At 36.4% G+C, this 16828-nt stretch overlaps 1 protein-coding gene across 6 annotated transcripts in view; it reads left to right on the top strand.

The window, feature by feature from the left end:
* Window positions 1-16828, top strand: part of IFT80 (intraflagellar transport 80) — a 138344-nt gene that overhangs the window by 10441 nt on the left and 111075 nt on the right. For 3 of the 6 annotated variants that reach the window (XM_074405587.1, XM_074405588.1, XM_074405586.1), the window contains 4 exons: window positions 6259-6343; window positions 9176-9395; window positions 13348-13458; window positions 15072-15140. In XM_074405587.1, coding sequence (XP_074261688.1) covers window positions 6305-6343; window positions 9176-9395; window positions 13348-13458; window positions 15072-15140 — 439 coding nt within the window. In that variant the 5' untranslated portion in view covers window positions 6259-6304. Of the gene's footprint in view, window positions 1-5594; window positions 5663-6258; window positions 6344-9175; window positions 9396-13347; window positions 13459-15036; window positions 15141-16828 lie in introns of those variants that run through there. The other 3 variants (XR_012519158.1, XM_074405589.1, XM_074405590.1) reach the window with 2 other exon arrangements.

The raw sequence follows: 16828 nt of genomic DNA, 5'->3' as shown, positions 1-16828 counted from the left end.
ACACTCACCTGTGAAAAAATAACTTTACAGCAACATTTAGATTAGTGTTTGCCCAAATAACTCTGCACCATAATCTAGCCAAGTTGTCACATAAAAGTAACCATCACAATAGAAATCCAGAGTAATAAGGACCTTGGACAACATCGTAAAAACTTTGTTTTTACTCCGGGTGAGATAGGAAGCCACTAAAGAGTGTTGAGCAGAAGAGTACCATGGTTTAATCTATTTTTTTTAAGAGACAGGGTCTCACTGTGTTGGCCAGGCTGGAGTTCAGTAACATGAACATAGCTCACTGTAACTTTAACCTCCTGTGCTCAAGCAATCCTCCTGCCTCAGCCTTCCCAAGTAGCTAGGACTTGGGAAGAAATTTCTTATCAAGATTGAAAAGAAATTCCACAGAGTTTTATATGCTGCTAGAAGACTGCCCCTTTTTCTCTTACAAAAGTCTGTATCAATACTGCTTAAGAGAGCAGTTCCAAGAAGGCTACAGTTTAAATTGATTAGCCACCATTTCTCAAGAGGCATATGGGACTACTCTGTCATACCTTACATCCCTGTTTACCTCAGTCTCCACATTTAAGACTCTTAATTCCCTGCATTAGTTTGTTCTTAGGATTAGCTGTTGATGACAGTAACTTAAATAAAACTATTCTCTATCACATTAAACTTCAATGGTACAGGATTGATGTGACTTTCCACAAGGTCAGGAATCCTGGCTCTTTTTATCTTGCTGTGTTATACATGGCCTTGATGGCATGGCATGGGGAGTGTCACTCTTCCAAGTTTTTTTATTTGCCAATTATGCTGTGATTTTATATAACTTTTATAAGAGGTAATGAAATGGGGTTCTCAGATAACACACTTTTCACGTTGCCACTCTGAAATTAGGCAATATGAACTTAGGTAGTATTATTGTTGGGCAATGTATCTGATGCAGGGCAGGTAAGCTCCAAAACTGAGGCTTACCTCAGGAGGGTTCTTGGCATGGCCCAAGAAAGAATTGAAGAGTGAGCCGGTGGTGTTATATGGAAACATTTATTGATGCAGCAGTGTACAGCAGCAGCAAAGATACTGTTCCATTTGGAGCAGGGCTACCCCATAGGCAGTGTGCCCAGAGGAGCAGCTCAAAGGCAGTTCTGCAGTCATATTTTTGCCCACTGTTAACTTTATGCAAATTAAGAGGTGAGTTACACAGAAATTTCTAGAAAAACAGATAACTTCCTGGTGTTACTGTGGCAAGGGTAAACCTACATGGCACACTGATGGATGTGTCTTGCAGAGAGGTGATTTCACCTATTCTTTGTTTTAGCCAGTCCCTGTCTGGTCCCATTGGAGCCCTCCCTCCAGAGTTGAGTCCTGCCTCTTCATTTTTACCCTTCACAGAATATAAAAGCCAGATTGGGCCGGTAGGTTGATGATACTATAATATCCACTGTCAGTTTCAGTATTATTAATACCCTATGTGGCCACACCTGGTTTCAAGGGTGGCTAGGAAACATAGTCTTCATTTTAGGAGGCCAGATGTACAGCAAAACTTCAAATTCCTATACCACAGAAGCAGGAATGAATGGGTATTGTGGCATAGCCAGCTGTTTCTACCATCTCCATCTATCTTAAACCATTAGTTCTTCACCATCTAAATTTTTTTGGAACTCATGGTGTGTCATTAGCCAAATCAGTGTCTTCAGCTTTTATTCTGAATGATCCCATTGCTCTTGAATTCTAACTTAAATCTGGTTGTTTCCTAAGGAGAAGCTGCTTTTACAGATCTCTCAAGTAGAGGCTATTTTGCCTCCCAAACTCGCATATGTCAGAGTCTTATCTCTCATTGCTGTTTCTGGACAGTCGATTCTCTTCTTCCTGTCTAAAATCTCCTGGTCCATTTGAAACAAGTCCTACCAGATTAAACCATTCTCTGCTGTGCTTTTATGTAGTCATCTGCAGAACTCTTTGCTCTGTCCTCATTCAATGAATATTTTAGCATCTTGCTGTCTCTATCTCCAATACTATTCTTATCATTATCTTCAGTGATTTAAATGCCCACGGATAAGTCTAGTCCATTGCCTGGCCTGTCAGTTCTGGGCCACCCACTTTCACAGTCATAACCTATCTTATCATTACCAATATTTATACTGGCCCTAGAATCTGTTTTAAGTATCCCATTGTCTATTTCCACTTGTTTTTGCTAGTTAACGTCCTCTGGAATCTTAATGCTAACAATTCTAAAGACTTCAGTAGAATTTCCAGGCCATTGAATCTACCACTTTTTCATGTTCTCTTTGATAGTTTCATCTTATTGCATGGCTTTGAATATGATCTTTTGCTGACAACCCTCAAATTGATATCAATATCTAATTCAGGGGTCCCCAAACTTTTTACACAGGGGGCCAGTTCACTGTCCCTCAGACCATTGGAGGGCCGGACTATGCAAGGTATGACCCCCTTCACAGCCAGCGCTACTGCCTCCACTGTCCCAGACAGCGGTATACAGTGTCACAGGCCCAGCACCACCTCCAGTGCTGTATACAGGGATGGTGGTGATCAGCCTGTCAAACTGTGTATACAGCGTCCTGGACATCTGCAGCAGCGGTGGGCCTCTTCTGTGGGAAGCCCACTGCTGCATGTTTCCCCTCTTATAAGACACCTCCTAAAAATAAGACAGCCTCCGTCTTTTGGGGGTAAAATTAATATAAGACAGGGTCTTTTAATAGGGGAAACACGGTGTGTAGTAATGTGGGGGGAGACTTTTGGGCAAAGGGAGGTTATAGGGGCCATTATGTTGTATATTTTGGTGAGTATGGGGGCCATTGTATTGTGTAGTAATGGTTATAGTGCTTTGCCTTTTTTCCTACTTCGCTGTTATTTCACACTGCTTCCGGTGATGTGGGGCACCACAGCCGCAGACGGGACGTGCGTCATATGACGCACTTCCGGAGCCGTGACGCGTGCATCCCATGTCACTGGAAGTAGTACTGTACGTGAGTGATGTTGCGCTTTGCGGTGCCGCCACATACAGTGCTCCTCTCACTGACCACCGATGAAAGAGGTGCCCCTTCCAGAAGTGCGGTGGGGGCCGGATAAATGGCCTCAGGGGGCCGCATTCAGCCCACGGGCTGTAGTTTGGGGCCCCTGATCTAATTGATATCTGCAACTCCAACTTCCCGCTTGACTCCAGACTTACTTTATTATGTCTGATTTCTCTTTGGCTTTGCCATTGGGTTGTCTAATAGACACCTTGTACTTAACATATCCAAAACAGAATGTTTAATCTCACCCCTTCCAACCTGTTTCTCAATGTTCTTCATTTCAATAAATGGCAACTTCATTCTACCTATTGAAACTTTACAGTTATTTTTTACTACTATTTTTCTTAAACCCAATTCATCAGCAAATCTTCTGAAATCTTTTTTTCAAAATATATTTAGAATATGACCACTTTCATGCTACTTGTACTACCGCCTTCCTTGTCCTTCTTTATCTAAGTCACTTTCATTTTTCTTCTGGATTATTGAAATCTTAACTGGTCTTACTGCTTCCAGTCTTATTCATTTTCTCTCCTGATAGGCTCTTTTTTTGTATAACACCCATAGCATCCATTTAAAACGTAAGTCAGCTTATATTGCTTATTTGCTCATAACCTCTCCACTGGCTTCTTGGTTCATTCAGAAGAAAAACTAAAGCTTTTATTATGACTTTCCAAGGCTCTGCATGATGTGTCCCACCCTCTTCTTCCCTAATTTCCTGCCAATCCCTTACTTATTTTATTTTAGGTATACTGGCCTTCATATTCTGACTTAGCTTTAAAATAATTACTAGCTGGTGTATTTAGAATAGTTTGTAGGGGTAAGTATAGGAATAGGAAGATGCGTTTTGAGACCACTGCAATAATTGAGGCTGTGGATGGTGGTGGCTTTGGACTATGAGGAAGGTACTGAGAAATGACCAGATTTGTTGTATATTTTAGTGGTTGGATTGTCACATTTTGTTGGGCACATTTTTTCCTCTCAAGCCTCATAAATGTTGACCCACACTGGACCAAAAACAACTTTTAAATGATTTTTAGTAGCAAAGAGATAGTTGCTGTTACTTGCTCCCTGTGTAAACTTGCAAAGTTACCTATACCCTCAAAATTTTCTTTTCTATTATCTAAATCCAACCCCTGCCCCAATGCCACTGGATAATCAGAGCCTCATGATCAGTGCCCTTAGGCAGATAAAAACACCTTAATGTAGCATTCAGGCACATCTGCATTTCCCCAAATTGGCTATGTTTTAATATTACTTTTTCTGTTATTTCCCTGTTCAATCTCACATCAAAGTACACATATCATTCATACAGATGATCTCAGATAAATGGAATGTGTGGGGAAGATCTTTCTGAGTAAGCGAAGATCTTCCCAGTGTTAGAATGCCATAATCTTTTTTCTCTGATTCCTTGGCATGATGTTTCTGAATGGTTAGTGATTCCTTTCTTATGAAAACCATACTGCTTCTGCTGGGTGTGGTGGCTCATACCTATAATCCAAGCACTTTGGGAGGCTGAGGCAGGTGGATCATGAAGTCGGGAGATAGAGACCATCCTCATCAACATGGTGAAACTCTGTCTCTACTAAAATACAAAAAATCAGCCCAGCACAGTGGCACACGCCTGTAGTCCCAGCTACTTGGGAGGCTGAGGCAGGGGAATTCCTTGAACCAGGGAGGTGGAGGTTACAGTGAGCTGAGATCATGTCACTGCACTCCAGCCTGGTGACAGAGCAAGACTCCATCTCAAAAACAAAACAAAACAAAACAAAAACCATACTGCTTCTACTATTTGTAGGGGATTATGATTTATTTTCATGAGGAATTATTTTAATAATTATGGATTTTGGCAGTTTTAGGTTTTCTGATGTAGAATAGAAAAAAAATGTCTTTTAAGTTTCTGATTGTAATAGTATATTCAGCTTTTTTGTGTATTTTATTGTTGATTGTGTTGCATTTCCAGAAGCAAATATTTATCTGCCTTTCTTCTTTTAAAATCCTTATAAGCTGAGTAAATTTCAATTATTGTGAAAAAGCAGCATTTCATAAAATGTTGTTAGTCTTTTTTCCCCTTTCTAATTTGAGGGGGTCTGATGGAAGAGGGAGTTTGGAGGAAGGCAGAGAATTCTTAAAGACCAAAAAAGTGAACTTAGGAAGTGTGCCTGGTAGACATTGTAATCTAGCTCCAGCTGTGCTACACGTAGTTTCATACTTTTGAAGTTCAACAGAAATCACCCTAAGAGAACTGAAAGAGAAAGAAGTGAAAAGAGTGCTTTGAAATATGGCTATATTTAGCACCTTGCTGATCTAAGGTTTCTTGGATTCAGGAGAATGAGAAATTATCTAAGGGAGGCCTACTGAATTCTTATCTGTAGTCAGGACCTCCTTTGATGTAGTTAGCAGTAATTTTCAACTTGGTAAAGAGGATTTTTTCCCATTAATTACACTTTCATTTGATTTATATTTATCTATTTAGGTTAGTGATGTTACTCAGAAAGAATTCTGTAAATGTAAATCGGACTCAGACAATTTAGCATTTTCTTGATTTCTATCTTTTTTTTTTTTTTACAGCAACATATTCATAGCAATCATTTGTGTCTTGATGATATGGCTATTTGGGGAATGTTATTCTTCTTTTTGTAAGTTTTTATTTGGCAATTACACTGTGATTTTTACATAACTTTCATAAGCATTTTATTACCTCTTTCTTAAATAAGTCATTCATTTTTTACATTGTCACTGTGGTAACCATAACTGTTGGGCAGTGTATCTGCCCCCACTGCAGGATGTCAACCCCTGATTGGGCCCCTAGGTTTATGATGTTATATTTTTCCACATGGATTCTAGAATTGTAGCTTAGTCTTCAATCAGACCTTCTATATTTAACTTATATCCAGTAGACAGGACCAAAATTGAAGAGTTCCCAGTTTGTAGACTCTTTTGATTTGGCCTCAGGACATGGAAATTCTTTACCTGACCAGATTCACCTAGTGGTGTTCTGCGTAGGACTGTCTCAGGTTGTAGAAGACTCCTGGGGGTTGACCTAAGGCTCTCCATCATCTCTTGGCAGGATTGGCACACCCACTAGTTTTCTTTCTCTTTCCACGCACTCGGTGTCAGAAGGATTGAAGGTGCTCCTTGGGGTGCAAAGATGTTTTGTTTGCTTTTTTTGTGTGTACACATACATTTGTTTTTTCATGCTGACTTTATATTTTATCTCCTTTTATTTTTACAGAAAATACAATCAAGTGGCATCTGAAATTTTTGCTAGAAGTGGAGTCATGAGACTGAAGATATCTCTTTTAAAAGAACCAAAGCATATCCTTTTAATGCTTATAAATCTTAATGTGATTTTCTTAATTATAGTATTGTTAAAACTTTCCTCTATTTTATAATCTAGTTGAAGAATAGATTTTTTTTTTCATTCCTTTAGTGGCTGTTTACCTAAATTGTTTTAAAATATTTAAGATCACGTGTTGTAGGTAATTCTCCAAAGTGAACTATTTGCTATAAATCTTACTTTCAAATTCTTATTGACATTTTTCTTACTGTACTTAAGTACTATACTTAAATACTTAAAAAGCAGTTTTTGTTTACTTTAATAGGATCTTAAAAAGAAGCTTTTTTTTTTGGGACGGAGTCTTGCTCTGTCGCCCAGCCTGGAGTGCAGTGGTGCAATCTCAGCTCACTGTGACCTCCACCTCCCAGGTTCTAGTGGTTCTCCTGCCTCAGCCTCCAGAGCAGCTGTGACTACAGGTGTCCACAAACCCGTCTGGCTAATTTTTGTAATTTTGTGTTTCTTGTAGAGCCAGGGTTTCATCATGTTGGCAAGGCTGGTCTTGAACTCTAGATTTTAAGTGATCTGCCTGCCTCAGCTTCCCAAAGTGCTGGGATTACAGGCATGAGCCACCGTGCCTGGCCAAAAAAAGCAAGTTTTTTTTTTTTTAAACCAAATAATTTCTTTGCCAGTGTGATCTAGCATTTATTAAATTCAGCTGTGCTCTATTTCTTAACATTCGTGATAAAGTGAAGGACAAGTTGGGGAAATTTGAGCAGTCAGATCCTCATTTCACATGGGAAGGTGGCAATTAGTAATATTTTCTCAAACACATGACCCTATATTTTATCAGCAATAGTCCCCAGTTATGTGTCAAGAGAAATGACAGGCCCCATTATCATCATTCTTAGACATTTAGACTAACTTTATTCAAAGTATCTTTTGTAGACTTTATTGCAAGTCTGTGAAGGAATAAAAGAAATTGAAAGTAAGGGCAGAGAAATTTTTGTAGCAATTTGACATTGTTATAATGTCCAAATTTTCTAGTGTTTCATTTTTATTATATCTTACAAAATAGCCATCTGCAATGGATTCAAAATTTTAAAAAATTCTGGTCCTTCATAAGAACTAGGAAAGCCCTGATTTAAACATTTGGTCAGACCTTTTAAATTGGTGTTTTCATTTTATGTTATCTTGTCTGCTTATTTAACTATTAAGTAAAGATATAATTATGTTTATTTCTCCTTAAATCATTTTTACTGTCTTTTCAAAAAGTGTGCTTTCAAGAGTTCATGCCATACACAATTTTATAGATTTTGAGACCATGTCTACTGTCTGCTTTTAGCTGTCAAGCCAAGGAATAACAATGTTTTTAGACTTTCTTGATCTGGCAGTCCTCTCATTTCTCCCATAATTTTAATTGACCTGTTAGTTTGAAAATAATGTCATGGATATCTGGCATGTACTTATAGCAATTTATATAAGGAAAAGCTAATGATTATTTGTTTCGGATATTTGTTTGTGTGAGTTTTCTTCCTTTCTGGGTTTTACCTAAGCTTCTCCCATTTTAGGTTTTACCTAACATTGTTTAGGCGACAGCAATTTTAATAGAACAGTTTTTTTAGGAACGGTCTAGTGTCCTTTTGTTTAGATTGTGTTTTGAGTTCTGAGTATTCCACTGTTTTCTTTATTACTTTTTTGTGCAGACTCTCTTACGATCTTTCTGTAATCTCTTTTTATCTTTTTGGGTTCTGCTTAATCTGTCATATTTTGAAGTATTAAAAAATCTTGGAACATCCTAGAATAATTATGGCACATTGTCTCTGTTTCCTTGGAAAAAACAATCAAACTATTGTTCAGATAAGACAATAAAAGTACTGGTGAGAAATGAAGGAAATAAAAGGATTATATCATAACAGTAAGAACAAACAACTCAACTAGGAATAATCTGGCAATATAGACATCCAGATGTAGCAAGATAAAACATTGTTTGTAAATAACAAACTGAAATGCCTTTAGGTACCACAGTTCTGCTAGGGTAAGCATTCTGTCCTGATGGAGGAAGTGAGGGCTACTTGAGCATCTCAACTTACATAGAAATTCTGATAAATTAGAGACTGAAAAAAATGGGTTAAATAAAGTAAAAATTTTTGGAATCATATCTCATCCAGCATTATGCATCTTATAAGTGAAGTAAATCATAATTGAATTATTTCCTAATTTTAATGTAAGAAAGTTTGGTATTGTCAATGAAAATAAGTTAAAAATATAAAATGAAAAATGAAAAAAAGTTTGGTAAGATTTTAGTTTCAGCTGTTAAGCCATAGGTTCTTTCCTAGATGAACTGTTATGATAATATGTGATTTAAAAGGGTATCTCACAGTTAGATTTCAGTCTTCTTTTGACATTTAATTTTTTTCTTAGCAAAAGAATACATGCTTATTTTAATAACTTAAATGACACAGATGTATATAAAGAAAAAAGTATAGTTCCCTTTGCTCCCCACCTATCCTCCAACAGTTATGTGTAGATCCATTGATACCTTTTGATCTACTAGGTTTCTTTTGTGTACCTTTTGGCTTTGTTTGTAGAATATTGTATTACGCAAGTTGTACATTTTCATGTGGTCAGATCTTTTCTTTCCCTCCTTTTGTCATCTGGATTTCTTTCTTGCTTTCTATTCTTAGAACTGTTTTAACAGATGCTTATTTTCTTTTATATAGAAAAAAATACCAGTCATAAAATGGAAAACACATTTAGAAGCTTGAAAACATTTGACCCTATTTTACTTACACCTTATAATCTGTATCTGTGAATTATTCATTAAGACTTAAGACTTTTGTATGTTTTATATCTCTTTAACATGGTGACACATCAAGAATTAGTAAGCTGTGTGGGCTGGACTACTGCTGAAGAGCTGTATTCATGTAGTGATGACCACCAGATAGTGAAGTGGAACTTGTTAACTAGTGAAACAACTCAAATAGTAAAGCTTCCTGATGATATTTACCCTATAGATTTTCACTGGTTTCCAAAAAGTTTGAGTGCAAAGAAACAAACCCAGGCAGAAAGCTTTGTCCTCACAAGTTCTGATGGTAAGTATTTAATAAACATTATATGTTTACCATTGTATTTAAAAGACTTAACAGTATTGTTTGTGCTTTGAGTTGTTTTACAAAACTGGTATTGGTGGATCTGCATACTTTTATCCACACATTGCATATCTTTCCTGAATAGTCACTTGGTTTGTATATAGGCTATGAGACTATTGTCATGGAAGAAAGTTAATCTAACTGGCATATGCTAGGATTGAATATGGGCCTTTGGCTTTATTACATATATATATATTTTTAGAGACGGGGGTCTCACTCCAGGCCAGAGTGCAGTGATGTGATCATAGCTCACTGTAGCTTCAAACTCCTGGGCTCAAGCAATCTTCCTGCCTCAGCCTCTTGAGTAGCTGGGACTGCAGGTGCACATTATCACATCGGTTAATTAAAACAATTTTTTTGTAGAGACAGGGTCTCATCTTGTTTCCCAGGTTAGTCTCATACTCCTGGCCTCAAGTAATCCTCCTGCCTTGGCCTCCCAAAGTGCTGGGATTATGGGGATGAACCACCATGCCCAGCTGGCTTTACTTTTTTAGTACTCTTACGAGTTGAGTTAAGCTGTTATCACAGTTTTAGTTTCTAAATTCTTCAAATTTAACTTAATACAACCACACTGAAAAGAGATACATACTCATTTAGTAAGGTATCTATTAAATATATCCTTTATTTTCCAGTACATGTTAATTTTCAGTTACAGAGTTGAAGAGTTATATAATTTGACCACAGCTTTCTATTGGTGCATAGAAAGTATGATTTTTTTTTTTTTTACTTTTTAAGGGTTTGTTTTTATATTTGTTTTCTTAGAAATAGTTGAACTGTTTTCATCTGTTATACTTTACCTACTGTTTCAGTTAGGAGCACATTTATTCAAAGTAACAGAAACTTTCTTGGCTAACTTAAGCACAAGTGGAGTTTTTTTTTTTTGTTCACTCAGCTCTAGGAGTAGATCAAGCAGTACTTGCATCAGGCCCCTGTTCTTACCATCACTTGGGTAGGTTCTGTCCACAGGGTCAACATGATGGTGAATATGATGTGGCTAGTAGCCAAGGCTCATCCTACTTTATAAGACTGCTTCTTCCTCAGTGTCTCATGTAGGCAGGTTGCAGAGGGACCCTAAATGAACTTGGGTCATGTGCCCAACACTGAGTCAATCAGTTTAGTCAAGAGAATGGACTTTGGGAGCCTGGGGCAGATCATTTGAGATCAGGAGTTTGAGACTAGCCTGAGCAACATGGTGAAACTCCCATCTCTACTGAAAATATAAAAAAATTGGCTGGGCATGGTGGTGAATGCCTGTAGTCCCAGCAACTTGGAAGGCTGAGGCAGGAGAATTGCTTGAACCTGGGAGGTAGAGGTTACAGTGAGCCGAGATCAACTCCATCCTTGGTGACAGACTCTGTCTCAAAAAAAAAAAAAAAAAAAAAAAGACACTGGGACACTGATGGAGTATATCCGGCCTCGGGCCATCCATATGCAAAGGGGAAGAGAAAGAAGAGTGCTTTTCTTACCAGAAGAGGGAAAGGCTGTTAGGAATCTCAGATTACACCTCTTTTACAGAGAGACTTGTGGTAGTTTTTTAAAAGCTTTGTTTTTTGCAAACTTGATTAAATGAGATACGTGTGTAAAATCACTTGGTAGAGTGCCTGGAACTTAGAAGATGAACCACAGCTAGAATTTAGTTTACCTCAGATGATAAAGTGAGCCGTTGACTTAAAAAAGACTTTGATGTAATTTAACATTTACAGAAAAGTTTTAAGAATTGTTGAAATAATTCCTTCATGTCCTTTATCCATATTTACCAGTTTCACATTTTGTCCCGTATACGTTGGTACAAAGTATTGGCTCTGTTTCTTGATACATACATGACACACACACACACACACACACACACACACTTTTTCTGAAAGATGTGAGAGTAATTTGCGTATATGTACTTTTAACCATAAATACTTCAATGTATTTCATAAGAATAAGAATTTTCTGTTACATTGCCACAATACGTTGATAAAAATCATGACATTTAGCAATACTATTATCTAATCTATAGTTTATGTTTAAATTTTAACAATCATTCTAATTTTCCATAGAAATTTGTTTTTGCTAATACAGGATGTTACATTGCTTTTATTGTGTCTCTTTAGCTTCCTTTAATCTGGAACAACTCTTCAGTCTTTCTTTTATGATCTTGACAGTTTAGAAGAATATATGCCTGTTATTTTATAGTTCTTCCATTTATTTTTGTCTGATATTTCCTCATGATTAGATTCAATTTATATGTCCTTAGCAGGATACTCAGGGCAGCAGATTAGGAGATTTACGATGTTGGTTTGACCCATTATTGGTTATGTTAACCTTAATTATAAGTTAATAAGTTCATGTTCATTAAGTTAATCTCTGTAAAGTTACTATTTACTCCTTTTAATAATTTGTGAAAAGATACTTTGACACTATGTAAAAATATTCTCTTCCTCATCAAACTTCCTCGCACTCTGTTAGCATCTGTTGATGACTGTTGGCTGAATCACTTATTACTAAGATGGTTTGCCAAATGGTGATTTTTCCAACTCCATAATTCCTTCCATATTGATTAGTTGGTATTCTACGCCAGGGAAGAGCTTCCTGTCCCATGTCCATGTATTTATTTGTTTTTTGGGATCAGATTAGACTTGTAGATTCTTATTTTATTTCATAAATATTATTATCATTTTTAAATTTTGATGTTAAAAGTGCCCCAGATTTGGCCAGTGGGAGCCCCATCAAGCCACCTACAGTGATTTAAAAAAAAAAAAATTTTATATGTGTCTTCATCATTTTTTCAGCCTTTCTTGCTGGCACAAGATGTTCCAGGCTTATCTTGTACTTTCTTAGTCCCTGCCCCCAAATCATCCATTTTCCACAGAGACCTATTCTTTTTCTGGTGGTTAATGGTATTTTAAAAAACAAGATAAGAGTGCTAGCTCTGCTTATTGCAGTGGGTATATTTACTTCAAGGCCCTTTCAGTAGATAGAACTAAGAACTGTGAATATAAAACCTTGAAACCTTGAATATAGTGCTATCATAGCACTATATACATAATAGACATAGGTATATAGTGCTATGATAAATCAGAGGGACATAAAACTCTGCTGTGATGTGGCCAAGGGAGGGTCAAGAGAAATGTCACGGAAGTCTATGTCAAGAAAGCACACTTTTGTAGTCTTGACTTTTTTTTTTTTTTTTAAACAGTCTATAAAAATGCTGGAAAAGGCATAAAGGAGAGAAACCAAATAGTAAAATGGATAATCCCCAGCTTTAAAATACTTGCCTTATATAATTTTATACTCTGTCAGGCACCAGGTAGACAAAAGCAAGCCACTTAGTTGCAGAAGTATGTACATATATTGGCAAAAAATAAAAACAGTGTAATTCTAAAGGACATAAGCTAATTATTTGAGATGTCAGGGAGACAAAGCAACAGTGCAAAGAATAAGTGATAAAATAAGCCAAGAAAGGAAGGATCATTGTGGTTTCTGAATGATCATTAAATTTAATCATATACAGCTGGTAATTTAAAACACTTTCCTATCCATAGGTGTGATATATTTATTGGCATGTTATTTCTGAAGCATAGACATATACCCAGACCATAGGTATTTAAATTATGTTAACTAAATCAAAATGTTTATGAATTTTGATTTTTTCCCTATTATGAACATACATAATTATTTTGAACCAACTAAGCATATGCATTTTCAATTTATTTTAAAATATTTTATAATATTTAAATAATTTTGTTTTTGTGCCTATTTTCCAATAGATTTATGTATGAGATTAAGAATAATTATATTTTTAATATTTGCCTTTATGCCTCCAGCACCTATTACCTAGTCTAGTAGTAGGTGCTTTGTTGATTGAATAAATTAATAAAATAGATTTTTCAAATGTAATTTCTTTTAGGTAAATTTCATCTGATTTCCAAGTTAGGAAGAGTGGAAAAAAGTGTAGAAGCTCACTGTGGAGCAGTACTTGCAGGAAGATGGAATTACGAAGGAACAGCATTAGTTACAGGTAAGTTGTCTGTAAAAATGACATTTGAAATGAATTTTTTAAAGAAAAATTTCCAAAGAAATAATATTTTCATTTAGCAATAGTGTCTTTCATTGTCTAAAAGCAAATAATTGGCATAGTGTTGTTCTACACTGATATATAAATGTTATAATGCAGAATATTATATTAATTGTTTTCTTATGTGACCTTGGGAGACTGTTCTGTCAAAGAAGGCTTTTGGAATGGTCAAGTATAAGATAAATAAAAGTTGTAATTCTTTAAAATTTGAAAATTGCAAATATTCTCATTTAACTGATCTTTATCTCCCTTCTGTCTCTTTCCCATCCCCTGCCCTACGCTAAGGATTCTTATCTTCACCTATTACATTAGTTATCAGTTGCTCATAACAAAGTACTCCAATAGTTAGTTACTTAAAATAAATAAGCATATAGTACCTGATAGTTTCTGTGGGTCAGGGAGTAGATTAGATTGGGGTGGTTCTGTCTGACTAAGAGCCTCTCATGAGGTTCTAGTCAAGTCGTTGGATGGGGCTGCAGTTATATGAAGGATTGTCTGGGGCTGGAGGATCTACTTCCAAGATGTCTTACTCACATGGTTGTTCACATGAGGCCTTAGTTCTTCTCTGGCTTTGACAGAAGACCTTAATTAATTCTTTGCCACAGGGGCATCTCCGTAAGGCTGCTTAAGTGTTTTTACAACATGGCAGCTGGTGTCTCCCAGTGATCCAAAAGAGAGCCAGGTAGAAGCTACTGTCTTTTTTGTAATGCATCCTCAGAAATCGTACTCTGTTTCAATTATATTCTGTTGACTTAGCAAGTCACTTAGTACAGCCCACACTGGAAGAGAGGAAAATTAAACCGTGCCTCTTGAAGGGAAGAATAACAAAGAATTTGAGGATATGTTTTAAAACCACCATACCTATACTCTGGGCTTTCTCTGGGACTTTCCTTAGTGAATTGTCCCTTCTCTTGCTTGTATCTTCAATGTCTCCTTGTCCAGTGGTTTCTTTGTCAGCATGTAAATATGTTCAGATGTCACTCATTTTAAAAATTAAGAAGAAATAAAAATCCCTCTCTTAATAAACAGCTTTCTGTACCTGCAACTATTTTCTTTCTCCCTTTTTCAGCCACACTGTTCAAAAGAGTAGTTTATTACTTCATTCAGTCCCCAACTCACTGGAATTTGGCTGTAGTTCTTATTACATTAGAAACACTTTTCTTAGAATTCTAAGATGGAGATTGCAGTGACAAAGGAAACATTATTTGAGTAATATGCTTATAAGTCTTCTAAGATTAAAGGAAATAAAATAAAATTTTTAATTATGAAAGTTAAGCTACTTTGATAAAATCATCTCAAAGCAATTTCTATTAATTGATACAGTTATAAAGTACTCTGTCATTTAATTAAACTGTATCTGAATTTTAAATATGTGTTAATATCCCATGATTTGAGGGAGCCTAGAAAAAAAAGAATATACAGTATTATAGGTACTGTTGATTTTTACAAAATCAACAGTACCTATAATTTAATGTTTAAATTTAATGTTTCAAATTTAATGTTTAAATTTATTTTCTATAGGTAAAAACACTGATTAAATTCTTTTCCCTGTATAGTTGGAGAAGATGGACAAATAAAAATTTGGTCAAAGACTGGGATGCTTAGATCAACTTTAGCTCAGCAAGGTATGTTTTATAATTGACAATTTCATTTTTGCAAATTATACAATACAAAAATGCTCTAAAGTTTTCCTTTAGAAACAATCTGATATGATGGTTGAGACTGACTTTGGTTGAGTTCAAAATCTATAATCTCTTTATTTTTTATACTTTTTTGTCTTGCTTTCCTTGGTGTCTGATGTACCGTGGTAACTATTATTTCAAGCCAAGAAATAGAAGAAATACTCAAGGGCTTTTTCTTTATGTTAGTGAATCTCTGTGAAGGCAGTTACAAGCTAAATATTTTCAAAAAATAATCGTGAAACATTTGAAGCATATTTTATGTAGAATAGAATTGGGTGTCTAGTACAAAAAGACATTGAGTATCTCTTTACTTAAAAACCCCCAATAACTTCATAATATGACCACCTTTTCCAAATTAAGTTGTATGTTTGATTTCTATACTAATGAAGGGGAGCAGGCACATTAAGAATCTGAAATTTGGTAAACCACACTATTTAGAGGAGCATGTTAATTTTCTATGTTAATAGAAAGGATTGGCCATAAAGACAATCCAGTGGTCCTTCCTGTTGGGAGTTAGTTAACATATATGATTTTTTTTCTGTGTAACAAATTAATTAGTTATGTAGGAACAGTAAAGCAGTTTTAATGTTTACCTGAGCATGTATCAGCTAATCTTCAGGTTGCCAAAAAACTTGTAGACTATTCCTCAGAACTATGTGATAAAGTCATATTGTGAAACATTTTTAATAACTGACTTCTGGCCGGGCGCGGTGGCTCAAGCCTGTAATCCCAGCACTTTGGGAGGCCGAGGCGGGTGGATCACGAGGTCGAGAGATCGAGACCATCCTGGTCAACATGGTGAAACCCCGTCTCTACTAAAAATACAAAAACTAGCTGGGCGTGGTGGCGCGTGCCTGTAATCCCAGCTACTTAGGAGGCTGAGGCAGGAGAATTGCCTGAACCCAGGAGGCGGAGGTTGCGGTGAGCCGAGATCGCGCCATTGCACTCCAGCCTGGGTAACAAGAGCGAAACTCCGTCTCAAAAAAAAAAAAAAAAAATAACTGACTTCTAAAAATTTCCAAATTTTATTTTAAAAATCATGTTTACGCCGGGCGCGGTGGCTCAAGCCTGTAATCCCAGCACTTTGGGAGGCTGAGGCGGGTGGATCACAAGGTCAAGAGATCGAGACCATCCTGGTCAACATGGTGAAACCCCGTCTCTACTAAAGATACAAAAAAAAAAATTAGCTGGGCATGGTGGCACGTGCCTGTAATCCCAGCTACTCAGGAGGCTGAGGCAGGAGAATTGCTTGAACCCAGGAGGCAGAGGTTGCGGTGAGCCGAGATTGCGCCATTGCACTCCAGCCTGGGTAACAAGAGCGAAACTCCGTCTCATCAAAAAAAAAAAAAAAAAAAAAAAAAAAAAATCATGTTTACTTTTAGGATAACAGTCAACTCACATTTCTTCAGCTGTATGTTAACTGAATGTTAGCAAAGGTAACCAGAAATACTAGGTAATATTTCTTCTCTGAGCTTAAATGTTTGCTATGGATAATCTCAAGGTAGAATATTTATTCATGAGTAGAAAATTCAGAGTTCATAGAAGTAGCCATGGGTTAATTTCAGTTAATAGCAAAAGTTAACTTATTGTTACTTCAGTAATAAAATGTACCTTTAGAACATAAATCTTAC

This window comes from Saimiri boliviensis, chromosome 9 (genome assembly GCF_048565385.1).
Source record: "Saimiri boliviensis isolate mSaiBol1 chromosome 9, mSaiBol1.pri, whole genome shotgun sequence".
In the NCBI taxonomy this organism is placed as follows: Eukaryota; Metazoa; Chordata; class Mammalia; order Primates; family Cebidae; genus Saimiri; species Saimiri boliviensis.
Note: the sequence above shows the minus strand (reverse complement) of the source record. Positions and strands in the feature narration are given on the sequence as shown.